The 27963-nt window shown below is 40.7% G+C and overlaps 1 protein-coding gene across 4 annotated transcripts in view; it reads left to right on the forward strand.

Annotated features, from left to right (window-relative positions):
- Window positions 1-27963, forward strand: part of adgrb2 (adhesion G protein-coupled receptor B2) — a 222398-nt gene that overhangs the window by 150212 nt on the left and 44223 nt on the right. For all 4 annotated transcript variants that reach the window (XM_062962755.1, XM_062962756.1, XM_062962757.1 and 1 more), the window contains 3 exons: window positions 1766-1809; window positions 13014-13140; window positions 26148-26251. In XM_062962755.1, the coding sequence (XP_062818825.1) occupies window positions 1766-1809; window positions 13014-13140; window positions 26148-26251 (275 nt within the window). The remainder of the gene's footprint in view (window positions 1-1765; window positions 1810-13013; window positions 13141-26147; window positions 26252-27963) is intronic.

A 27963-nucleotide genomic window follows, 5' to 3' on the forward strand; every position in this document is an offset into this window, starting at 1 on the left:
AAGTATGGAACCCTGCGCAGACGGTTCCATTTGGCAGGAAGCCTTAGCATTGAACGGTTGTGTTGTTAAAGTGCGAAGTATGGAACCCTGCGCAGATGGTTCAATTTGGCGGGAAGCCTTAGCATTGAATGGTTGTGTTGTTAAAGTGCGAAATATGGAACCCTGTGCAGACAGTCCCGTTTGGCAGGAAGCCTTAGCATTGAATGGTTGTGTTGTTAAAGTGCGAAATATGGAACCCTGTGCAGACGCTCCCATTTGGCAGGAAGCCTTAGCATTGAATGGTTGTGTTGTTAAAGTGTGAAATATGGAACCCTGTGCAGACGGTCCCATTTGGCAGGAAGCCTTAGCATTGAATGGTTGTGTTGTTAAAGTGCAAAGTATGGAACCCTGCGCAGACGGTTGGTCAATGCGACTTAAGCAACGTGCAGTCATTGAATTCTTGACCACATAAGGTGTCACTCCAAAGGAGATCCATCAGAGAATGCAAGCTGTTTATGGGGATTATGTTGATGTGAGTCCTGTGTGTCGTTGGGCGAGTAAGTTTAAAGATGTTGAGGTGGGAACATCTGACTTGCATGACAAACAAGGAGCTGGACGTCCTGTAACAGCAACAACCGAATTTCACAAGCAAAAGGTTGACAGATTAATTCAGGATGACCGTCATATCACTCCAGCATAATTGGCATTTCACAAGAATTGTGGGTCACATTATTGCTTTGCTTGGCTATCGGAAGATCTGTGCACGATGGGTCCTGTGAGACGCTGGTTGAGGAAACAGAGTGTCGACTTCTTCTGTGATGGCTTCAGAAAACATATTCATCATTGGCAGAAATGTATCCAATTGTCTGGTGATTGTGTGAGAAAGTGAATAGTTATAGTTAAAGAGCACATTCTAAGGATTATTTCTGCATTTGATTTATTAAAATATTCCCATCCAAACCGAAGTAACGAAGGCGGAGGCATTACTTTTCATTCAACCCTCGTAATTTACAAAGAATAATCCAGGAGTGATTTGGGAGTGGTTCTTAACCGTCAAAGTGCCCCAAAAGCCTCTTAATCGGTCTGAAAAGACCACAATGTTTGCTTCTCCTTGCCTTCTAAAATATCAATAGAATGCAAATCAACTGAAAACCAACCCAAATGTTTTCCTATAAATGATATTCTGTTAATATCAGCATACAAAAACATGGAATTTTTGACACCACAGGCAAGCATGGGGTGGGGTGGGGGGTGAATTTGTAAGAAAATATGAGAGATGGAGAGAGAAGGAGAACAATAGGAGAAGAAACAGTGCAAACTGATGTCGTTCCCAGTATATTTCGAAATACTTCTTTTATCAAGGGAGAAATCTTACATTTCCTCCTTAAATAAAAAAAGGACTGCAAAGAGAAGAAAGGGGGAAAAACTCATGAGTCAGCCAGCTCTTGTAAGCCCAGCAGCCTTTATTAAGGAGTTAATGCAAGAATTCTCTCTCCGCAAATATAATTATTATCATCAATTATTAGTAGAACATTCAATCCCACCCTTTGGCACTGCTCGAAGGGCAGCTAACAATAAACATTTGAAATTACAAGTGCGGTTTTGCAATGGGTTTGAGTACCTAGGCAGCCTTTTGCAAAGGGAGCAGCTGCTCCTTGCTGGGGATGAAAGCAAACCCGTTATTTGGAGAGGTGGAAATCCGGGCGGAGGAGCAGGGCTTGCTGTATTCCCAGCCTTTGGCGTCGCATGCCATTTAACTCTCTCCCTTTCTTTTTCTGTCCCCAAGGGCACTTCACATCCACAGTGTGTCACCTGGGAGTACACCAAAGTGTGAGTACAGTTCTTCTTGCTTTGCTAAGGGGAGCGGAAGAGCATCCAATTGACCCGGGTATCTCACCGGGAAAGATTAAGGCAATGGCCGAACTGGAAGGCATTAATCCAGGTATAGGGCAGATCCATTAATGAATGACATTCAGACTCATTTTTTTTTTCGTGTCAGGTTCTCCACTAACCTAGAGAGTTTTTTTTTCATGTCAAGAGTGACTTGAGAAACTGCAAGTCGCTTCTGGTGTGAGAGAATTGGCCATCTGCAAAGACGTTGCCCAGGAGGAGCCCAGATGTTTGGATGTTTTTACTATCCTTGTGGGAAGCTTCTCTCATTTCCCCATATGGAGAGCTGGAGCTGACAGAGGAAGCTCATCTGCACTCTTCCCAGATTCAAACTGGCAACCTTCAGGTCAGCAACCCAAACCTTCAGGTCAGCAGTCTTGCCGGCACAAGGGTTTAACCCACTGCGCCACTGGGGGCTCTAATCAACTTGACATTAGCTCAGGGCTTCTCTCATCCCTAACTGATTCCAAATGAATTTGCTGCACTTTATTTGTTACCCTGAATTCATAACTTATAAGGCACACTTTAGCTTATCTATTACTGTAACCTCGCTGGTTTTAATTCTATGTTTTATTAAGCATGTTTTTATATCATAGGCTAATGTTCAGATTTTATAACTGGTGCATGTTTTTGTCCATTGATGTACTGTATACTGTTATTGTTTTTATTTGATATTTCTGTGAGCCGCCCCGAGTCCCCTTTTGGGGGAGATGGAGGCGGGATATAAATAAACATAATAATAATAATAATCATCATCATCATCCTCATAGAATCCTAGAGTTGAAAGGGACCTCCTGGGAAATCCAGTCCAACCAGGCAGGAAGGTGCAATCCAAACCCTCCCGACAGATGGCCATCTACCTTCTGTTGAAATACCTTCAAAGATGGGGACATTTACCTAGATTTTGATTCACCACCTAACAACAATCTGGATCTGGACTTGCATAGGCAACATCAAAAAGTCTCGAAATTAATGTCAAGTTGAATCCCAGATTTTTTAGCAATGGACGTTGGTGCTGTATTATTGGGGCAGTCAATCCACGCTAGGTTTTGGGAATCTCTAGGATAGGGTACAACACCTTGGGTAGCTCTTTTGGCATTTCCTTTCCAATCCGGAGCAGATTGCCCTTCTGAGACGGAGCCACGGTTAGCTGTCTGTTGTTTCTGACCCAACATGTTCTGCTTTGCTTTCCTCCTACATCGATGCTCTATTTTCTGTTTCCCACCCACTTGTGCTCTAGTTTGGATGTGGTTCTCATCTCAACCTTTATCCTCACCAGGCTGAACATACCGAACTCTCTTGACTGTTCCTCGTAGGTCTTGGTTTCTAAACCCTTCCTTGATTTGGTTTCCTCACACTGGTTGGGGACGGTGACTATTCTAAATCTTAGAATCATAGGAATTGTAGGAGACCACAAAGGCCATGCAGTCCAACCCCCTGCCATACAGGATAAACACTCCATTGCTCCATGTCCTAGTCTACAGAGCAGCAGAAAAGAAGCTGGTACTCTTCTTCAATATGATATGCATTCAAATATTTACCATATGTACTCGAGTATAAGCCGAGTTTTTCAGCCCTTCTTTAGGACTGAAAAAGCCCCCCTCGGCTTATACTCAATGGAGGGTCCTGGTCGGCTTATATTCGGGTTGGCTTATACTTGACTATATACGGTATATACATTTATTATTTTTCCCTATTATTGTTATTACAGTAGAGGCTCACTTATCCAAGCCTCGCTTATCCAAGCCTCTGCATAATCCAAGCCATTTTTGTAGTCAATGTTTTCAATATATCGTGATATTTTGGTGTTGAATTCATAAATACAGTAATTACAACATAATATTACTGCGTATTGAACTACTTTTTCTGTCAAATTTGTTGTATAACATGAAGTTTTGGTGCTTAATTTGTAAAATCATAACCTAATTTGATGTTTAATAGGCTTTTCTTTAATCCCTCCTTATTATCCAAGATATTTGCTTATCCAAGCTTCTGCTGGCCCGTTTAGCTTGGATAAGTGAGACTCTACTGTATTACATTTATTATTTTACTCTTTTATCATTATTTTAATCTAGTATTAGTTACTATTACATTTATTATTTTACTCTATTGTTGTTATATTCATTATTTTACTCTATTATTAGTTAGAGTAATGGTTCTAATGAAAAGAGAGATAATAATAATAATAATAATAATAATTTTATTCTTATATCCCGCCCCATCTCCCCGGAGGGACTCGGGGCGGCTTACATGGGGCCATGCCCAGACACGACAGCACAAATCAGATAAAACATTAAACTGAGCAATAAAACTTCAACATGATTAAAAACAGTCATAAAAGTCAATATAGACAATAATATTAAAATCCCGATTTGGGTCAAAAGATCCAAAAGATCAAATCTATGCCTTCCATTTCTGAGGTCTTGAGGTTCCTTCCAACCATTTGTGGGGCTTCCTTTCCCCGCCTTTCATTTTCCTTTTGTTTGAAAGCGCTCTCCTATTTGTTCTGCCTGCACAACTAGATCAGAGAGCGCTTGATTTCTGTAACCGTGCCTCTTGTTTGGTCTGATTGTGAGTTTCAAAGGAACCGATTAGACGTTCTCCTGACACCGAAGTTCTCTTCCCCCAAACGATAGATTTGTTCCTGCATCACGTACCCCTTTCGAAACCCTTTGATCTCACTACCTGTTTGGCTTGCAATGCAAAGTGAGTGAGATTGCTTCCTTTCTTTGAAGTGTGGTCTCCTTTCACATCAAAGTCGCAAATTGAAAAGAGGGTTTTCCACGTCCTATGAGGTTATGCCTTGACCCGCGAATGGACCCGAACGTGGAGATAATGCCTACAGAATTAAAAAGGAAGGAGAAGGAATCCAGGGGCACCTTGAAGACTGATTAATTTAGTGAATTCCAGTCCATTTTTTTCCTGATGCAATTTTATCACCAGTGTCATGATACTCATCTTTGCGTATGCACCAATCCCAACTTTTCAACTACATAACTGTACTTCAATCCATTTGGCTTGAAGACAGCAGTGGCTTTGAAGAAGAGAGTTCAAATCCATGAAAGCTCATCCTTTGGTCTTCAAGGTGCTGATCGAGTCCACTCCTCTTTTCCTTTTTATATGGAAAGACATCGCCGTCTTTCTGAAAGCTCTTACGGAATCGCTATTCACTAGAAAGTGCCTGTCTACATAACTTCATCCGCACGCTTTAATGTGTCTTTGAACTAGACGGAAACGAGATTTGATCATCTTGGTTGACGTTGTTTTCAGTTCTGTCTCTCTAGGAAATTAGATTTTATAACCCAACTGACCCCTGATAACAAACAGAGTTGAAGTTACATGGCTCTCAAAGATTGCCCATTAGCCTCCCATTACATTTCGACTGATCCAATATCCACTTCCTTTTAACCCAATCTAACCCAGAGTCAGACAAGTTTGAATTCCATGACTGAGGAGCTTGAAGAGTGTTTAAGATCCAGTGGCCTGTGATGTCTTCGAAAATCCATGTTGTTCTCTCTATAGCCTAAAACTCTTGTGTTGGGTTTGTCTATTTTAGAGGTTTCATGAAATTAAGTAGGTTGGACGATTCGGTGGTTTAAGTCCAAAATTAGCTTTGAAACTACCTCTTGGAAATAGCATCTTCCTCCATTTAAAATATCCCATCTGCTTCTTTCAAACATACCTCCTTCCTCTTCTCCCATTTTATTCATTCCAATGTAGGTCACAAGCCTTTAGTGGGTTGTCTCCCTTATGGGATCCTGTAGGGATTCTTGGCTCCAGCTGTGTTGTGGATTAATCTTCTCTTGAAAAAAAACTCACCAAGACGTACAGGGGCCGAAGACGCCATGTGTCTTTATTGTCCGGAATACAAGAGTCTCGCACTAGTGCCCATCGATATAGACCTAACAACAATATCATAAATCACCCAAGTGTCTTGGTGCCCGGTGTTGCTATTTTCCACATTCCAGAGCCCACTTTTGACTTTTATGGCTGGTTCATGTGTCCTGTCCTCCCTTTTGGCCAATGGCCACGTGCACTGTGTCAGGAGGGCTGATAGTCGGATGGCATGAGATAGCGATCCATGCATTATAGAGCATGTATCTACATCCTCAGAGTTTTATACTACTTGGCCCACTTGATATAATCCTTGGATTTGTAGTGTTTTGATTCCTCTCCTGGAAAGTTGGATTCCTCTCATGGAAAGTTCCTCTGCTGCCTATAGTTCCATAGAGAATTTTACATCTCCCAACAACTACAAATCCTAGGATCCCCAATGATGGAACCATAACTGCTAAGGCAGCATCAAATTGCTATTAGTTTATTGGAAGGATTTCATACTGTTAGTGACGTAGAGACACATACCATTGCATGTGCATGTGTGTGTGTATGTATGTGTTATATATGTGTGTGTGTGTGTAAAGGTTTTCCCCTGACATTAAGTCTAGTCATGTCTGATTCTGAGGGTTGGTACTCATCTCCATTTCTAATCTGAAGAGCTGGCATTGTCCATAGACACCTCCAAGGTCATGTGGCCGGCATGATGGCATGAAGTGCCTACACACACACACACACACACACACACACAGTGTTCCCTCACTTATCATGGGGGTTAGGTTCCAGGACCACCCGCAATAAGTGAAAATCTGTGAAGTAGGGACGCTATATTTATTTTAATATTTATACATTATTTTAATAGTTGTACACAATTTTAAGTCTTTATCAACCAATTGTGTGTTGATAAATCTCCTCCTCCTCCTCCTGTTGCCGCTTGGGCTCCTTTTCTCTCCCTTTGGCGTCTCCTTCCTCCCTTCCTTAGGCTGTAAATCGCAATTTTTTATGATTTATAATAGTCTTTTAGAGTTTATTGAAAAACCGTGAAACAGCAAATCCATGATAAATGAACCACGAAGTAGTAAGGGAACACTGTATATATATATATGAGTGTGTGTGTGTATTGCTTTGGATGGTGTGCATACAAAATTCCTTCTGCGCCATCCAAGTTTGGAGGGAGCTATAAAATGCCCAAGGAAAGGAGCACATGGCAAACAACAAAGGAGAGCTGAAAAAGTTGGGATCTAATGGCATCAATAGACCTGAAGAAGGCATATTTCCATATGCCAATTGCACTTCAGGATGTCAGGGAGATGAACAAGCAGATGTGTTATCTTTGGAGAGAGAGAAAATCCTGTTTCCTATGCAAAGCAACAACAACAACAAAAACCCAGGTTACTCTTTGCAAGAGAAAACTTGCATTCTTTGTGAGTCTATTTAAATGGTTAAAGCAGCCGAGAGTCTGTCCAGCTCATTATTTTTCACCATTTTGAGTCTTATTATCAGGCACCTGGGTCTGCGTTGAGGTTTTCAAGTTCATCCCAAGCGTACTTATGTGAGATTCTTTGGACTGCTGGGAATTAGCTGAAGCAGGGGGGAAAGCCTTTTGCTAGAAGGTTCGAGCCTTTTCATTGCCTGTCTGACCCAAGCTGGTCCTTTGGGATTCAAGGAATTAGAGAGAATACTTTGCTTGTGTTTCTTTGCTTTTCATGCATTTCCTGAATTTGTGCTGCATGAGTTAGACATTATGCAGTTTTTTTTTCTTATGCTCTTTCCTGCTGTGGTTTGCTGTGTGCAACTGGAAAAGCTACACTTTTTTTGATGTTTGTGTCTGTTGCAAATCTCAGAGGGGGTTCTTCTGTGTAAATACTGTGTGCCTTTGGTATCTACTAAGACTTAGTTCCATGAGCACTGTAGATACCAAAATCCATAGATGTCCCTTTTGTATACAATAGCCGAATAAAATGTAACCCCTTATATAAAATGGCAAATACTAGGCTTGCTTTTGGGAAATTTTGGAATATATTCAAGCCATAGATGGTTGAATCAATGGATTCATAATCCATGGAGATGGAGGACTGACTGTCACTATCACTACCATAGCAACATGCTATGCTAATTTTATATACATACACATATATCTATATATATAAAAAGGTAATGAAATTTCGGCCTAGGACAAAACAACAAAACTAAACATCCCGGAAACACTAAACTTGGCAGCACAACCCCTCATCCATGCCTCTACATTCATACAACAAAAAGAAAAGAAAAATAAAGTCCTAATTAGAGGGAGAGGAATAATTGTTTTTATCCAATTGCTGCCAGTTAGAAGGCTAAGCTCCGCCCACTTGGTCTCCTAGCAACCCACTCAGCCCAGAGGACAGTCAGAGTTAGGCCTCACTTAGGCCTCTTCCACACTGCCTATAAAATACAGATTATCAAATTTTAACTGGATTATATGGCAGTGTAGACTCAAGGCCCTTCCACACAGCTATATAACCCATTTATAATGGACTTAATGTCAGGGGAAAACCTTTACCCTTTACCTTAACTACCACCAATTCCTCAATACTTTATTTCCCATACCACCAGACTTCGCCACAGCAATGCGTGGCCGGGCACAGCTAGTCTATATATATAAAAGGGTAATGAAATTTCGACCTAGGACAAAACAACAAAACTACATATCCCAGAAACACTAAACATGGCAGCACAACCCCTCATCCATGCCTCTACGTTCATACAACAAAAAGCTCCAGCTACTCCAGAAAACGGCCAGGCTTTGAGACTGCAAGGCTATTCACTGCTATTCCACCTGGCCAACAAAGGATTCCCATAAGCCACAGCAACGCATGGCCGGGCAAAGCTAGTGTGTGTGTGTGTGTGTGTGTGTGTGTGTGTGTGTGTGTGTGTGTGTATATATATATATATATAAAATTTATAATAATTTATAAATATATAATATAATACATATAATATTGATTATAATATTATAATGGAATACAATATTATACTACCAATTAAACAATATAATAATATTAATTATATATTATATATTAAATGTAATATTACTAATAATATTACCATATAATGATATAGTACAATATAGTAATTTAATGCTTATATTGTGCTATTCTAATAATATATTGTATGTTCATTTGATTTGTAAGCCGCTCCGAGTCCCCTTCGGGGTGAGAAGAGCAGGATATAAATGTAGTAAATACATAATAAATAAATAAATCTGCTCTCCACTTCCCATCTCTTCCCATTTTCCTTGCCTTTTTCTGAGTTTGAGAGGTTGACATTCCAATGGGGTTCCATGGTGGAATGTGGATTTGAACCCTCATTTCTCATAAGCCTAGTTTTTCCCAAAAACATTCCATTTTAGATGCTGGGTTATAATTCCATTAGCCTTAACCAGCATAGTCAATAGTGACGAATACTGGGAATTGCTAACCAATGATTTCTGGAGGGCCACCAGATATCTACCCCTCATCAATGTATAAATAAGTGAGTCCTACAACAAAATGTTGCAATATCTCATAGCGCCACAACAGGGAGTAGTCATGTTTAGTGTCCCATCTGGCCATTCATGGACCCTTCATGCTCCTTTCCTTCTTTCTCTCTTGCTCCCGGATCTCCCTTTATTCCTCTTCTGTTCTAAATAGTACTCAACGCTCCATGAAGGCTGAGCATGCTCAGTCTGCAGTGGGTTGCTCTTTGGTATTTCTCCCCCTTTTAACTTGTTCATCCTCCGGAGACATTTTGTACTGCTTAAAACCTCAAAGTTCTCCAAGCATGCTAAATATCCCCTAATTGTTTCTCAGTGGCCCAGTTTTGACTCCATTTCTGTCAGCGCTCTCTATCCTCATACAGCTAGCTTCCCCAGTTGGTTTTGTCTCCCATTCCTTCATACCCGAGGACCCAGATTCAGCTCTAGATATAAGTTCTCAGTGGTGACTAGTGGGTTTCATCTTTATGTGACAGTGAATGTATTCTGCTGAACCCAACCTCACAAATGAATTCAGCACCTTGGATAGCTCCTTTGAATAGTACTAATTTGTTTGATCAGCCCTTAGCAAGAGCGGATCTTCATTGACCCTTTAAGGCAGTGGTTCTCAACCTGTGGGTCCCCAGGTGTTTTGGTTTACAACTCCCAGAAATCCCAGCCAGTTTACCAGATGTTAGGATTTCTGAGAGTTGAAGGCCAAAACATCTGGGGACCCACAGGTTGAGAACCACTGCTTTAAGGTCTTGGGTCCAAACTTACATGGCCTCGTATTCTCTCCCCTTCTGCTTGCGACTCTAGTGAACTGTTTACATGGACCCAAAGTCATGGGTTGCTCTGAATTCTAGGTCAGAACTTAGATCTACCTATAATTTATTTATTTATTTATTACAATACTTATATCCCGCCCTTCTCACCCATAGGGGACTCAGGGCGACTTACAATAAAACACAATATAAAAATATTACAACAATTCAATCAATTAAAATTCAATACATTAAACATTGATAAAAATATACATATAAATATACAATAACTTTGTTAAATATTCGTGTCCGGAACGACTTGAGAAACTGCAAGTCGCTTCTGGTGTGAGAGAATTGGCCATATGCAAGGGTGTTGCCCAGGGGACACCCGGATGTTTTTGATGTTTTTACCATCCTTGTGGGAGGCTTCTCTCATGTCCCCACATGGAGCTGAGGCTGATAGAGGGAGCTCATCCGCGCTCTCCCCAGGTTAGATTCGAACCTGGCATCCTTCAGGTCAACAACCCAACCTTCAAGCCACAAGGCTTTAACCCACTGCACCACTGGGGGCTCCATAATTTTGGTTAACACAGGTAAAGGTCACGTAAAGCAATTTTGCTTTGTAGTGAACCAAATCACCTCCATGTATGGTTTGACTTCCATGGAGATGATTCAGGTACTCTTTGCACTGAGTGGTCAGTGTAGACATGTCCCTGGTATATTCCGTCCAGTTCTGGGCACCACAATTCACAAATGTGTCCAAATGACTAAAATGCTGAAAGGTCGGAGGCTGTAGATCAGTTATTCCCAAGCTTTGGGCCTCCAGGTGTTTTGGATTTCAGCTCCCACATCTGTTTCCTAACATCTGGTAAGCTGGCTGGGATTTCTGAGAGTTGATGTCCAAAATACCTGGAGGCCCAAAGGTTGGGAACCACTACTGTTCATTGTTGGCTTTTGCCTGAGCCTATTTTCAATGACAGGCGACTAAATGGATCTTGTGTTCACTTCCAGTTCTATCATTCCAATGAAGTCCAAACTTTTTGTGCTTTTTAAACTCCATTTGCAGCAACCAAAGTAATGAAGCAGGGTGGTATGTGGAGAGAGAAACTGGGATACTTGAAAAGTGGCCAAAAAAGTGGCATGGCCAAGGATTAGGTGTAATATATTTGGAACACAAATATCTATAACTAAGATACACAAAGTATTATGTTGCTGTTATTTTTGAAACATCCAATGTTTTATCATACAATATTTGAAATCTATATGAATACAGACATTTATTCAGGATATAGATAAGTTGTACCTTTACATTGTGTATATAAGCAATAAACCTGTCTTATGATAACATATTTGATGTTGTCGAAGGCTTTCATGGCTGGGATCACAGGGTTGTTGTGTGTTTTCTGGGTTGTATGGCCACGTTCCAGAAGTATTCTCTCCTGACCTTTTGCCCACATCTATGGCAGGCATCCTCAGAGGTTGTGAAGTATGGAGAAACTAAGCAAGGAAGGTTTATATATCAGTTCCTGGGTGGGGGGAAGAACTCTTGTCTGTTGGAGGCCAGTGTGAATGTTGTAAGTAATTACCTTTGTTAGCATTAAATGGCCTTCCCAGCCTCACATCCTGGCCTGGGGGAATCCTTTGTTAAGAATCTTTAGCTGCCCCTGATTGATTCATGTCTGGAATTCTTCTGTTTTCAGAGTGCTGCTCTTTATTTACTATTCTGACCTTGGAGTTTTTCAATACTGGTAGCCAGATTTTGTTCATTTTCATGGTTTCTTCACCTAGGAACAGATATATAAACCTTCCTTGCTTAGTTTCTCCATACCTCACAAACTCTGAGGATGCCTGCCATAGGTAAAGATAAAGGTTTCCCCTGACGTTAAGTCCAGTCATGTCTGACTCTGGGGGTTGGTGCTCATCTCCATTTCTAAGCTGAAGAGCCGGCATTGTCCGTAGACACCTCCAAGGTCATGTGGCCATTGGCATGACTATATGGAGCACCATTACCTTCCCGCCGGAGCGGTACCTATTGATTTACTCACATTTGCATGTTTTCGAACTGCTAGGTTGGCAGGAGCTGGAGCTAACAGTGGGCGCTCAAGCCGCTCCCGGGATTTGAACCTGGGACAGTTTGGTCTGCAAGTTCAGCAGCTCAGTGCTTTAACACACTTCGCCACCGGGGCTCCATGCCTGCCATAGATGTGGGCAAAACGTCAGGAGAGAATACTTCTGGAACATGGCCAGACAGCTTGAAAAACACACGATACATTTGATGTTTCAAAAATAACAATAACATAATACTTTGCGTATCAAGGATTAGGTTCCAAATCTAATCCAGTGTTTTAGCATACCGGGAAACTGGGCTCACATCTGATTCAAATGCCTTTACATTCCTAGGCTTCAATGCCTTTGGTTTTTCCCAGTCTCAATTCTGCGATGTATCTTTTTTAGTTACATTGCAAACTTCTACAAAAGAAAAATAAGAGAGATAGAGCTCCTGTCATCTCCTGGCTGTTTGTGGAGCGTGCCAGAAGGCGGGCAAGATAGCTGTCATGCCTTGAGGAGCCCCCTCAAACCGCTTTCAATCCAGATCTGGCTCCGGACCCCCATCTCTGTGAAGCCCCCGTGGGCATCACCCTTCAGAGGCAATCAATGCCGGCTGCTCTTACGGTGCTCCCCACCCCCATGATCTTCCCCAGCAGGGAGATGAATCTGTAGCAACAAGGGCAGGGCGATGCCAGGAGCAGAGAGAGAAAGAGAGAGAGGGAGGAAAGGGGGCTGGGTTGGAGAGAGAGAGAGTATAGGAGGGAGGCAAGGAGGGGAGGGAGGCTGTTTGCCCCAGCAACTGGGTCAGGAGCAGCAGGCAACTCCGATCAGACAGGACCGGGGCCACTGCGATGCTGCAACCCTGCGAAGAGTTAATGCCAGCAGCAGCGATGAGCCGAGCCCGGAGGGATGTGGGTTGAGTGCGAGTGTGTGGGGTGTGTTTGATCTCCTTTGAAGTCTCTCTTCTTCTTCTTCTTCTCCTTCTCTTTCCCCTCTTCGTCCATCAGGGAGGCTGGTGCCGGGAACTGGGACAGCGAGAGCTGCCAGACTGTGGAGACGCTCTCGGCTCACACCAAATGCCACTGCAGCCAGCTCTCCACCTTCGCCGTGATCGCCCTGCTGCCCAAAGACTTGGTGAGTCTCCACTGGAGGAAAGGAGCCGGGAAAAGGAAGGGGAGGAGAGTGGGATTTCATTGTGCATGCTCAGGATGCTGGAAAGTCTCCCTTTCAGGCCTTTCTTTTGAGGTCACTAGGCAGAGAGCCAACGCAGTGCAACAGTCTGAGCGTTGGACTGTGACTCTTGAGATCAGGGTTTGAATTCACACTCAGGCATGGAAACATACTGGATAATAATCATCATCATCATCATCATCCGAAAATATATCACACAGAATCATAGAATCATAGAATAGTAAAGTTGGAAGAGACCTCATGGGCCATCCAGTCCAACCCCCTGCTAAGAAGCAGGAAATCGCATTCAAAGCACCCCCGACAGATGGCCATCCAGCCTCTGCTTAAAAGCCCCCAAAGAAGGAGCCTCCACCACAGTCCGGGGGAGAGAGTTCCACTGTCTAACAGCCCTTCTCACAGTGAGGAAGTTCTTCCTGATGTTCAGGTGGAATCTCCTTTCCTGTAGTTTGAAGCCATTGTTCCTAGACAGTCCTAGACACTTGGGAAGTGTTCGACTTGTGATTTTGTGATACGAAATCCAGCATGTCTATCTTGTTTGCTGTGTCATACAATACAATAATAATAATTGTTGTTGTTGTTGTTATTGTTATTATTATTATTATATTAATAACTGCAAAAGGCCACCCTACTGGGATCTGCACGCATCATCCGAAAATACATCACACAGTCCTAGACATCTGGGAAGTGTTCAACTTGTGATTTTGTGATACGAAATCCAGCATGTCTATCTTGTTTGCTGTGTCATAATAAAATAATAATAATAATAATAATAATCTCAGCTGGCATTTGGAAACAATAGACATTGACAAAATTACGATCTGTCAACTGCAAAAGGCCACCCTACTGGGATCTGCGCATATCATCCGAAAATACATCGCACAGTCCCAAATGCTTGGGAAGTGTTCGACTTACGATTTTGTGATACGAAATCCAGCATATCTATTTTGTTTGTTGTGTCATACAATAATAATAATAATAATAATAATAATAATAATAATAATAATAACAACAACAACAACAACAACAACAACAACAACTTCAATCCTAGACACTTGGGAAGTTTTCAACTTGTGATTTTGTGATACGAAATCCAGCATATCTATCTTGTTTGCTGTGTCATAATAAAATAATAAAAATAAAATAATAATAATAATAATAATAATAATAATAATAATAATAATAATAATAATAATTGTATGACAAAGCAAACAAGATAGATATGCTGGATTCCGTATCACAAAATCACAAGTCGAACACTTCCAAAGTGTCTAGGACTGTGTGATGTATTTTTGGATGATGCTGCAGATCCCAGTCAGGTGGCCTTTTGCAGTTGGCAGATCGTAATTTTGTCAATGTCTATTGTTTCCAAATGCTGGCTGAGATCTTTTGGCACGGCACCCAATATGCCGATCACCACTGGGACCATCTGCACTGGTTTCTGCCAGAGTCTTTGCAGTTCAATCTTGAGGTCCTGATAGCGGCTGAGTTTTTCCTGTTGTTTTTCGTCAATGCGACTGTCACCTGGGATGGCAACATCAATGATCCAAACCTTTTTCTTTTCCGCAACTGTGATGTCTGGTGTGTTGTGTTCCAGAACTTTGTCATTCTGGATTCGGAAGTCCCACAGTATCTTTGCGTGCTCATTTTCTAATACTTTTGCAGATTTGTGATCCCACCAATTCTTTGCTGCTGGGACGTGGTACTTGAGGCATAAGTTCCAATGAATCATTTGGGCCACATAGTTGTGTCTCTGTTTGTAGTCTGTCTGTGCGATTTTCTTACAGCAGCTGAGGATATGATCAATGGTTTTGTCGGTTTCCTTATTATTATTATTATTATTATTATTATTATTATTATTATTATTGTATTTTTGTACCCCGCCTCCATCTCCCTGAATGGACTTGGGCCGGCTTACATGAGGACGAGCCCAATCAACATACCAGTAGTTAAAATATAAAATATGACACACTAAGTACATATATAGTACATAGTAAGTACATAGGTCTCCTAGTTAAGGATGGGGCTGAGAACACAGGAAGTGAGAGGCATCTTATATACAGTAGAATCTCATACAACATTCGCTTATCCAAAGTTCTGGATTATCCAACGCAGTTTGCCTTCTGCCTTGATCCACAGCCGTTTCTCTAGACAGCAAGGACTGAACTTTTTTATGGATTTAATTTCCAACATTGTTGCTACTTTAAGTTCATTTAATGCAATTCTATCTTTATTTGTAGTCAATTTGTTAGTAGCCAATGTTTTTGTAGTCAATGTTTCAGTATATTGCAATGTTTTGGTGCTAAATTCGTAAATACAGTAATTACTACATAACGTTACCATGTTTTGGACTGTTTTTTCTGTCGATTTGTTGTAAAACATGATGTTTTTGCTGCTTAATCTGTAAAACCATAACGTAATTTGACGTTTGATAGGCTTTTCCTTAATCCCTCCTTATTATCCAACATTTTCGCTTATCCAACTTTCTGCCGGCCCGTTTATGTTGGATAAGTGAAACTCTACTGTATCAAGAGGCCAGGCTTTGAATCTCCCATTCAGCCCTAGAAACTAAGTCATGCTCTCCGAAAGTCACGGCCTCCGAAAGTCACGGCCTCCGAAAGTCACGGCCTCCGAAAGTCACGGCCTCCGAAAGTCATGGCCTCCGAAAGCCATGGCCTCCAAAAATCATGGCCTCCGAAAATCATGGCTTCCAAAAGTCATGGCTTCCAAAAGTCCTGGCCTCCGAAAGTCATGGTCTCCGAAAGTCATGGCCTCCGAAAGTCATTATTTTTAATACTGTTGTTATTTAATACAGAGAACCCATTGAAATCCACAAAAAGCGTGTGGACAATTTCAACAGAAAGGAGGAAACCCATGAAAACGAACAGTATTAAAAAATGCCAGAAACCAAACAATAAATAAGGAACAACACTCAGAAACAGGGGAACTCGGGGCAGCATATAATCAAGTGCCAGTTAAACAAAGGATGCCTCCAGGCAACAACAGCCAGGATGAGTCACAGCTTCAGAAAGTCCCACGAAAGATCCGCCATAGGGTTGCCGTAAGTCGGAAATGACTTGAACTAGAATTCAGGGAAAAGCTACATCTTCTGTTCCTTATCTGTGATTTGGGGCTCATAAATCCCGACTTGTTTTGTCGGGTTATTGTAAGAGTAGCAAAAGAATACTCCACGGAGCTCTTTACATACTCTAAAGTGCTTATGTAAATACCAAGTATCTATTAGTGTGATTAAGTGTTGTTAAGCAGTAATTGTATTAGTATTGGTGTTATTAGAATAACAGATCCCTCTATTTATCTTAAAGATGGATGAACCAGGCAGTTTTTCAGCTCGGCCACTTTTCATTTTTGTTCCTTCGTAAATTTGTTCCACCCCATTTCCACATGAACCTCTTTTTTTAAAAGAAGTTTGTACAAAGTTTGCATCGAATACATACTTCTAACTCTTTTACTGTGCAGTTTAAAGCATCTCTTTATCTTTAAAAATGTGCATAAGCAGTCCGAGAATAGTATAACTAGACAGAAATTATGGGAGCCAGCTTACCATTAGATGCAAGGAATCTTGGGATTTGTAGTTCTGTGCTTAGGCTTCGCTACCAAAGAATCCTGGGATTTGTAGTTCTATGGGGAACTTTGAAAGAATCCTGGGATTTGTAGTTCTATGGGGAACTTTGAAAGATTCCTGGGATTTGTAGTTCTTTGGGGAACTTTAAAAGAATCCTGGGATTTGTAGTTCTATGGGGAACTTTAAAAGAATCCTGGGATTTGTAGTTCTATGGGGAACTTTAAAAGAATCCTGGGATTTGTAGTTCTATGGGGAACTTTAAAAGAATCCTGGGATTTGTAGTTCTATGGGGAACTTTAAAAGAATCCTGGGATTTGTAGTTCTATGGGGAACTTTAAAAGAATCCTGGGATTTGTAGTTCTTTGGGGAACTTTGAAAGATTCCTGGGATTTGTAGTTCTTTGGGGAACTTTAAAAGAATCCTGGGATTTGTAGTTCTTTGGGGAACTTTAAAAGAATCCTGGGATTTGTAGTTCTATGGGGAACGTTAAAAGAATCCTGGGATTTGTAGTTCTATGGGGAACGTTAAAAGAATCCTGGGATTTGTAGTTCTTTGGGGAACTTTAAAAGAATCCTGGGATTTGTAGTTCTATGGGGAACTTTGAAAGAATCCTGGGATTTGTAGTTCTATGGGGAACTTTGAAAGAATCCTGGGATTTGTAGTTCTATGGGGAACTTTGAAAGAATCCTGGGATTTGTAGTTCTATGCGGAACTTTGAATCCTCATAAGTTTATCGGAGTAGAGCTAAGAATTCCCTTCTCAAATGACAAATCCTACATTTCATAGCATGGAACCGTGACATTTAAATTGGTATCGAACTGCTATAACTTTGTGATGTAGACACTTTCTGGATCCATTAGCGTCAGAGGCATCTTGAAGTACTTTTGAGGAAATCCTGAAATAACTTTAGTTTTTATTTATTTTATTTTATTTACTTTTACTCTGTTTTTATTATTATTAATACATTTATTATTTTATTCTATTTATTATCACATTTATTATTTTACTGCATTTATTATTATTATTATTACATTTATTATTACACTCTATTATTATTAAAAGGATACATAAGCACATTTACATTGAAGAAGATGAAAATACTGATTTGATCAGAGTTGAACAGTCATATCTTAAATTACAGTTTGGTGTAAAGATTCAAAAACATTTAAACTACTGATGCCTCAATTAATGTAATTTTATTGGTATCTCGGCTTATACTGGAGTCAATGTTTTCCCAGATTTTTTTTGTGGCAAAATTAGGTGCCTCGGCTTATATTTGGGTCGGCTTATACTCGAGTATATATGGTAGATAGGGGTTTTTTTGCATCAAGAGCCACTTGAGAAACTGCAAGTCACTTCTGGTGTGAGAGAATTGGCCGTCTGCAAGGATGTTGCCCAGGAGGAGCCCAGATGTTTGGATGTTTTTACTATCCTTGTGGGAAGCTTCTTTCATGTCCTCATATGGAGAGCTGGAGCTGACAGAGGGAGCTCATCTGCACTCTTCCCAGATTAGGTGCCTCGGTTTATATTCGGGTCGGCTTATACTCGAGTATATACGGTACATTAAAACATTGATAAAAATATACATACACAATTGGTGCTTTTTGCTTTATTTCCTTGGAGAGAATTGACTCTTAAATAGTTCTTGACTATCTTGTCCCAACATCTCTTAGGGTGCATCTACACTTTAGAGTTAATGCAGTTTAACCCCACGTTATCTGCTATGACTCAATACTATGGGCTCCTGGGAGCTGATGATGGCTATGAAGTGAAGCACTAGGCTTGGCCCATATTACTTTGTTTTGGAGACCATTGCTTCCTCTACCACTAATACAATATGATATCATAGTTTCTATTGCTATTTATAGACCCGGAATTTGGTCCAAGACTGTCCAGAACAGATCTCTTTTGTGATTTCTCCCCAAATTATTAGCGATGCCAGCCCCTTCCCTCTCATTTTGGCCGCCCACAAACAGATGGGAGGCCATGTGTTGCCTCGGCCCGGGAATAGACAGTGGGAGTCTTACCTAAACTTGTATAGTTTCCATGGCAACGCTTTGGGTACCACTTACGGAGAACTGGGGAGGGGTCCCAAAAATGCCACTGAAAGGTATAGTTCTGGAGCAGGGGTCCCCAAACTAAGGCCCGGCGGCCACATTCGGTCCATCAAAGCCATTTATCCGGCCCCCAAGGGTTCTCCTCTTCTCCTTTATTATTATTATTATTATTATTATTATTATTATTATTATTATTATTATTATTAAGCAAACAAGATAGATATGCTGGATTTCGTTTCACAAAATCACAAGTCGAACACTTCCCAAGTGTCTAGGACTATGTGATGTATTTTCGGATGATGCGTGCAGATCCCAGTAGGGTGGCCTTTTGCAGTTGACAGATCATAATTTTGTCAATGTCTATTGTTTTCAAATGCCGGCTGAGATCTTTTGGCACGGCACCCAGTGTGCCGATCACCACTGGGACCACCTGTACTGGTTTCTGCCAGAGTCTTTGAAGTTCAATCTTGAGGTCCTGATAGCAGCTGAGTTTTTCCTGTTGTTTTTCATCAATGGGACTGTCACCTGGGATGGCAACATCTATTATTATTATTATTATTATTATTATTATTATTATTATTATTATTATTATTATTATTATTGTATGACACAGCAAACAAGATAGACCTGCTGGATTTCGTATCACAAAATCACAAGTCGAACACTTTCCAAGTGTCTAGGACTGTGTGATGTATTTTCAGATGATGTGCGCAGATCCCATTATTATTAGTAGTATTAGTATTAGTATTAACATTAAGCTTGGGAGGCCATCTGTCAGGGGTGCTTTGCTTGTGTTTTTGGTGCACAAAGCCAGTCCTGGATATATACCGCATTTAATTGATTTTAATGCTCACCTTTTAAAAACTGAATTATGTTCCCAAAATTAGGGTGCACTTTAGAGTCACGTAATATAGTAAATACCTTTTGGGTTTCAAGATTTTGAAAATTGAGTTGTGCGTTAGATTCTATGGCGCATTAGACTCGAATAAGGTAAAGGTAAAGGTTTTCCCCTGACATTAAGTCTAGTTGTGTCCGACTCATCTCCATTTCTAAGCTGAAGAGCTGACGTTGTCCATAGACACCTCCAAGATCATGTGTCTGGCATGACTGCATGGAGTGCTGTTACCTTCCCGCCAGAATGGTACCTATTGATCTACTCACATTTGCATGAACTGCTAGGTTGGCAGAAGCTGGGACTGACAGCGGGAGCTCATCCCGCTCCCCGGATTTGAATCGCCAACATTTCAGTCAGCAAGTTCTGCAGCTCAGTGGTTTAACCCACTGCTCCATCAAAGATAACAGACTTTGTATAATTTAGAAGTGTTATGTATGTGTTATGTATTTTTTTTTTAATTTACAGTATTTATATTCCGCCCTTCTTTCTGACCCCAAAGGGGACTCAGGGCAGATTACATTGTACACATATAAGGCAAACATTCAATGCCATATAACATAGAACAGAGACAGAGACAGACGCAGAGGCAATTTAAACCTTTTCCATCTTCCATCTTCCTGAGGGTGTGCTTGATTCCGGCCACAGGGGGAGCAGCTGCTTCATCATCCACTGCGATGGCAACTTCCTCATTCCAACGGCGGCTGGGTGATTTTTATGGTGTTGTAAATTAGCCTCCCCACATATAAGTGGTACCTAAATTTCCTACTTGATAGATGCAACTATCTTTCGGGTTGCTTAGGTCAGCAATGAGCAGGGGCTATATTTTATTTTTAATAAAAATATATTAAAAATATTCTCCTGCCTGTGGTGTAGGCAGGAGAGCAAGCCAGCTGCAATTAACTGCAATGAATCACTCTGACCAGGAGGTCATGAGTTCAAGGCCCGCTCGGAGCCTATATTTGTTTGTCTTTGTTCTATGTTAAAAGGCATTGAATGTTTGCCTATATGTGTAATGTGATCCCCCCTGAGTCCCCTTCGGGGTGAGAAAGGCGGAATATAAATGCTGTAAATAAATAAATAAAAAATTGTCGGGTGCTCACCCTGATACGGGCTGGCCTCGAACTCATGACCTCTTGGTCAGGGTGATTTATTGCAGCTGCCTGCTAACCAGCCTGTGCCACAGCCCGGCCTGTTCTAAAATCTATTCACTTCTTAGAGGCAGAGGATAGGAAGGTGTGTTTCTGAGCATATGCAGAGGGCAACTTACTTGCTCCCTCCATTCATGGCTTTTTTCTCACATTTGGATGTTACATAAAGATAACGAGGAACTTCGGTGCCCCTGCGAAACTCTTGCCTTTTTTTGGTCTGTTTCCAAGCTGCCGTTCTTCTCCCTCCTCCTCCTCTTCCTCCCCCAAAATCTGCTCCTTTTTCTCAGTGCCTGCCTCCTCCTTTCGCTTTTTTCTTCCCAGTCTCCCCATTGTTCCCACCTTCCCACTCTCCTTCTCTGAACCCGGCCCCTTCCCAGACGCCGCCTTTCACTGCTGCAGGAGATAATGGAGATCTATTCTCTGCAGCATTTGCTCGCGCTGCCGAGGCCCCTTGAAATTTATAAGGATTATTAAGAAAGTCTTCCAGGCATTAAGATGCTTAGCGAGGGGGCGGGGAATCGGTGCCAGAAGCAGAACGGGCAACCATTTTAGATGGCATGGAGAGCGGGCATTTAGAAAGACCTGGGGTTCTTGTGTCTCCTCCTATGGTTGGCAAGGATAGAAGCCCAATCTGTGTCCTCGACCCAAAGAATCCCACTCTTGTGTTGTCAAAGGCTTTCATGGCCGGGATCACAGGGTTGTTGTATGTTTTCCAGGCTTTCTGGCCATGTTCCAGAAGTATTTTCTCCTGACGTTTCGCCCACATCTATGGCAGGCATCCTCAGAGGTTGTGAGGCATGGAGAAACTAGGCAAGGAAGGTTTATATATGGCACTAGCTGTGCCCGGCCACGCGTCGCTGTGGCAAAGTATGGTGGTATGGGAAATAAAGTATTGAGGAATTGGTGGTAGTTAAGGTAAAGGGTCAAGGTTTTCCCCAGACATTAAGTCCATTATAAATGGGTTATATAGCTGTGTGGAAGAGCCTTGAGTCTACACTGCCATATAATCCAGTTCATATCAGGTAATCTGTATTTTATAGGCAGTGTGGAAGAGGCCTAAATGAGACCTAACTCTGCCTGTCCCCTGGGCTGAGTGGGTTGCTAGGAGACCAAGTGGGTGGAGCTTAGCCTTCTAACTGGCAGCAATTGGAATAAAAACAATTATTCCTCTCCCTCTAATTAGGACTTTATTTTTCTTTTCTTTTTGTTGTATGAATGTCGAGGCATGGATGAGGGGTTGTGCTGCCAAGTTTAGTGTTTTGTTGTTTTGTCCTAGGCCGAAATTTCATTACCCTTTTATATATATAGATGGTATACGGTAGACTCCTGCAGAGGAGAGAGGGAGGATCCATGCAGCTGTGGACAAGTTTACATAGGGACCACCAAAGGCAGCATTGCCCAAACACGAGTCAAAGAACATGAAAGGCACGGCAGACTTATTCAACCAGAGAAATCAGCCATAGCAGAGCACTTGATGAACCAACCTGGACACAGGATATTATTTGAGAACACAGAAATGCTTGACCACTCCAACAACTATCATGTCAGACTATACAGAGAAGCCACTGAAATCCACAAGCATATGGACAACTTCAACAGAAAAGAGGAAGCCATGAAAAAACAAAACAGTAAATAAGAAGCAACACTCTGAAAACAGAGGAGTTCCAGACATGGGAACCAGGGGCAGCTGATGGCAGGAAAAGCCAGGAGATGAAGCTATTCAATGTTAATTAAGGCAATTAACTACAACATTCACACTGGCCTCCAACTGACAAAGAGTTCTTCTCTCACCCTGGACTTTCCACAGATATATATAAACCTTCCTTGCTGAGTTTCTCCATACCTCACAACCTCTGAGGATGCCTGCCGTAGATGTGGGTGAAATGTCAGGAGAGAATATTTCTGGAACATGGCCATACAGTTCGGAAAACATACAACAACCCTGTGATCCTAGCCACGAAAGCCTTCGACAACACAACTCCCACTCTATTTTGTTTGAATCACTTTGGAATAATCCAGTGTCCAGTTTTGGGCACTATCATTAGAGAAGGATGTGGGCATGATAGGTGTCTAGAGAAGGACAACCAAATGGATGAAGGTCTGGAAACCATGAATCTTAGGGAACTATGGATTTAAGTATGTTGAGAGAATGGGACATGAGAGCCATGTTTAAATATTTGAAAGACTGTCCCATAGTGGAGTGGGAAAGCATGTTCTTTGGTGCTCTGGAGACTAGAACTCAATGCAGCAGTGGATACAAATTGCAGGAAAAGAGATGTCACCTAAACTTTGGGAAAATTCTCTTGAGGGTAAGAGTTTAACCATGGAATATGCTGGAGTTTTTTTGGGGTTTTTTTGCAGTATCTAAGTCAGGAGTCCCCAAACTTTTTAAACAGGAGGCCAGTTCACGATCCTTCGGACCGTTGGAGGGCCGGACTATAGTTGGCCACCGAACAATAATTAATAATAATGATAATAATAATAATAATAATAATAATAATAAAAAAGAGGGTTGGAAAGACCCTTTGGGCCATTGAGTCCAATCCCCCTCTGCCTTTGTGCACCGAAAGCACAAGCAAAGCACCCCTGACAGATGGCCACCCAGAATCAATGTTAATAATAATAATAATAATAATAATAATAATAATAATAAAGAGGCTTAGAAGAGACCCTTTGGGCCATGTAGTCCAACCCCCTTCTGCCTCTGTGCACCAAAAGAACAAGCAAAGCATCACTGATAGATGGCCAACCAGCCTCAATGTTAATAATAATAATAATAATAATAATAATAATAATAATAATAATAATAATAATAATGGTTGTAAGGGAAGAAGAGACCCCTTGGGTCATTTAGCCCAACCTCCTTCTGCCCTTGTGCTGTGGGGGCCAGATAAATGGCTTCGATGGGCCACATCCGGCCCCCGGGCCTTAGTTTGGGGACCCCTGGTCTAAGTGGCCATCTGTCAGGAGGGCTTTGGCTGTGTCCTTCTGCCTGAAAGAATGGGCTTGGAATGGATGACCCTTGGGAGCTCCTTCCAGCTCTATAATTTTATGCCACAAGCTTGGAGAGGGTGCAATAATACGGTTTTTCTACCAGATATTGTACCCCTTCTTCTCATCTCTTTGAATTATTTTGGATTTAGAACTCAATTTGCAGCATTGAAACAAACTGAGAACAAAGGGGAAACAGTGAGAAACTGTGGCATTCTAAAAATATCTGGAAAAGTGTGATGGCTGAGGATTAATTGCCATTGTCCCTGTTGAATTGGGATTTGATGGCATGTGTCATAGGAAGCAAAATAGAAGTCGCCCGACTTGGCCTCTGTCCCGGTTCTTCGAAAAGTATCCATCCCCAAATCTCTTTAATGAGTTCTCAATTAGACCCCATTTCTTCAATCCGCACAAAAATATTTTAAGGACATTGGTAATGGAGATATAAATGGCTTCCACCGTAATTCTTTTGTTTCTTATATAGAACCTGGGAATAAATATTGAAAATTATATTTTGAGGGGCCGAGGGCTCGGAGGATGCTGCTAGCGATGCAAATCTTTGCTTATTTCATTCTCGGGGGGAAGAATGAGTCATTTTGGAAGTTTTTTTTCCCGTCTCTGCCACGAGAGATTAGGAAAGTTTTGCACTGAATAGGGACGGACGCTTTCATTTGCCTTTCCATGGAGAGATACCTGAAGTCTCTCTGTGACATATTGTAATATGCTTATCTTTTCACTTGCCTTATCTTTGTGCAGATATGTCAGAAAACTGCTGGCAGCTATTTATTTAAAAAAAAGACACAAATTGCATATTTTCACTTAAAGTTTTGGACATATGTGAACTTCTAAATGAAAAAAAAGTATGCTGGCAGGAATCTTATTGTTCGTCCCAACAAGAGTTGAGCCAATAAATCAATATGGTTTATGAATACGTTGACCTACTATTCAACATTTATTGATTATTATTGGAGAGGAAACTTAGAGGATGGGGTTTGAATTCTGGCTCAGCTATGGAAACTCCTTGGATGAATTTGGGAATTGAGCTAGGGAAGTTAAACTGGTATCAAAGTGTATTAATTCTGCAGTGTAGACACTGAGATTCCACTTTAATGGATCCATCTGGTGGACTCCTGGGATTTGCAGTTTAGGGAATAATACATAGAATTCTTTACTGCTTTGGCAAATTACAATCTCCAGGATTCCTTAGGAGGCAAGCTTGGAAGTCAAAGTGTAATCCTAGATTTCCATTAAAAGCACCAAAATAGAGAGTACTGTATATACTCGAGTATAAGCCTAGTTTTTCAGCCCTTTTTTTAAGACTGAAAAAGCCCTCGGCTTATACTCGGGTGAGGGTCCTGGTTGGCTTATATTTGGGTCAGCTTATACTCGAGAATATATGGTACATTCATTATTTTTCTCTATTATTATTGGTATTATTACATTTATTATTTCACTGATATTATTATTATTGCATTTATTATTTTACTCTATTTATTATTACATGTACAGTAGAGTCTCACTTATCCAACATAAACGGGCCGGCAGAATGTTGGATAAGCGAATATGTTGGATAATAAGGAGGCATTAAGGAAAAGCCTATTAAACATCCAATTAGGTTATGATTTTACAAATTAAGCACCAAAACTTCATGTTATACAACAAATTTGACAGAAAAAGTAGTTCTATACGCAGTGATGCTATGTAGTAATTACTGTATTTACGAATTTAGCACCAAAATATCACGATATATTGAAAACATTGACTCCAAAAATGCGTTGGATAATCCAGAATGTTGGATAAGCGAGTGTTGGATAAGTGAGACTCTACTGTATTATTTTCCTGTATTTATTATTATTACATTATTATTTTACTCTATTATTATTAAAAGGATACATAAGCACATTTACATTGAAGAAGATGTGAATAATGATTTGATCAGAGTTGGACAGTCTTCTCTTAAATTTGAGCTTTATGTAAATATTCAAAAACATTTAACCTACCGATGCCTCAATTAATGTAATTTTATTGGTATCTATTTTTATTTCTGAAATTTACCACCCTCGGCTTATACTGGAGTCAATGTTTTTCCAGTTTTTTTGTAGTAAAATTAGGTGCCTCGGCTTATATTCGGGTCAGCTTATACTCGAGTATATACGGTATATAGGAAACTTCTTGTTTGGCTTACATCATCTTCCTTTGAGGATGGAGTTCCTTCATCCCAGACTTGCTTCTCAAATCCATCCCATATATTCAACTTCCTTATTTTGTCTTCTTTTCAGGCCATGGATTCTGGTGCTTCTCCCTCCGTTCCTCTTATGATCGGCTGCGCTGTTTCCTGTATGGCGTTATTGACTTTATTGATCATCTACGCTGCCTTTTGGAGGTAGGTTGGACGAGCAATCTATGGGGAAGTCTACACTGTAGAATGAATCCAGTTGGACATCACTTTCACTTCCAGAGCTCAATGCTATGAAGCTCCAAGGATGTCATTGCATTAAGCCATGGCAATTAACATAGTATCACATTGCATTGATTCTACAGTGTAGCTACAGCCCATGTCCACAATCTGCAGTGTTGTCGCACTCTTTCTAAATAAATATGAATATCCAACATTATATCAAACTAGCTATGCCTGGCCACGCGTTGCTGTGGCTAGGACTTAATTTTTCTTTTCTTTTTGTTGTATGAACATAGAGGCATGGATGAGAGGTTGTGCTGTCAATTTTCGAGGTTGTGGGGCATTTAGTTTAGTTGTTTTGTCCGGTGTCGTGATTCCATTACCCTTTTATATATAGAGATATGTAAACTTTTATTATGGTCAATGACCAGCTCATATCAAGGGCACCCAGTCCCGTACATCCATATGAAATCTGAGAGGTTATATACTTCACAATTAATAAAACTCCTATAAAACTAAATCATTGACAAAATTTAAAATTTAGGCTAAAAACTTCAATATTAATAAAAACCCTTATAAAATTGAATCATTGACAAAATTTAAAATCTAGGCTAAAAACTTATAGATATGTTTGTTGTACAATGGCAAATAATCCATCCCACAAGGATAGTGTGACTTGTACATGGCCTTTTTAATATATTAAATTCCATGGTGGCAACCTGTTTGAAAGATGAGGAGGTAATTAATAATAATCATCATCATCATCATCTGAAAATACATCACACAGTCCTAGACACTTGGGAAGTGTTCGACTTGTGATTTTGTGATACAAAATCCAGCATATCTATCTTGTTTGCTGTGTCATAACAAAATAATAATAATAATAGCAGCAATCTATCTATCTATCATCTATATATCTATCTATCTATCTATCTACAGTAGAGTCTCACTTATCCAAGCTAAATGAACCGACAGAACCTTGGATAAGCGAATATCTTGGATAATGAGGGATTAAGGAAAAGCCCATTAAACATCAAATTAGGTTATGATTTTACAAATTAAGCTCCAAAACATCATGTTATACAACAAATTGGACAGAAAAAGTAGTTCAATATGTTATGTTGTAATTACTGTATTTACGAATTTAGCACCAAAATATCAGGATATATTGAAAACATTGACTACAAAAATGCCTTGGATAATCCAGAACCTTGGATAAGCAAGTCTTGGATAAGTGAGACTCTACTGTAATAATAATATCTATCTATCTATCTATCTATCTATCAAGTCAAAGTCATTATGCATGCTTATTTGCCTGTTTGTACCAGAAAGACTGTTGCTAGGTGAAGTGGCCCTCTGTGATGTCACTGAGTTGGATGTTGCTTGGTGAAGTGGCCCTCTGTGACCCATGGTTTAAAATTAACTGGTTTGCCTTGGCTTTGGTCAGAAAAAGAAAGGTATTCCAGGGAACCTGGTACACAAGGGACACAATAACAATACAGTAGAGTCTCACTTATCCAAGCTAAACGAGCCGGCAGAAGCTTGGATAAGCGAATATCTTGGATAATAAGGAGGGATTAAGGAAAAGCCTATTAAACATCAAATTAGGTTATGATTTTACAAATTCATCACCAAAACATCATGTTATACAACAAATTTGACAGAAAAAATAGTTCAATACGCAGTCATGTTATGTT

Source organism: Anolis carolinensis, unplaced genomic scaffold (genome assembly GCF_035594765.1).
Source record: "Anolis carolinensis isolate JA03-04 unplaced genomic scaffold, rAnoCar3.1.pri scaffold_10, whole genome shotgun sequence".
Classification (NCBI taxonomy): Eukaryota; Metazoa; Chordata; class Lepidosauria; order Squamata; family Dactyloidae; genus Anolis; species Anolis carolinensis.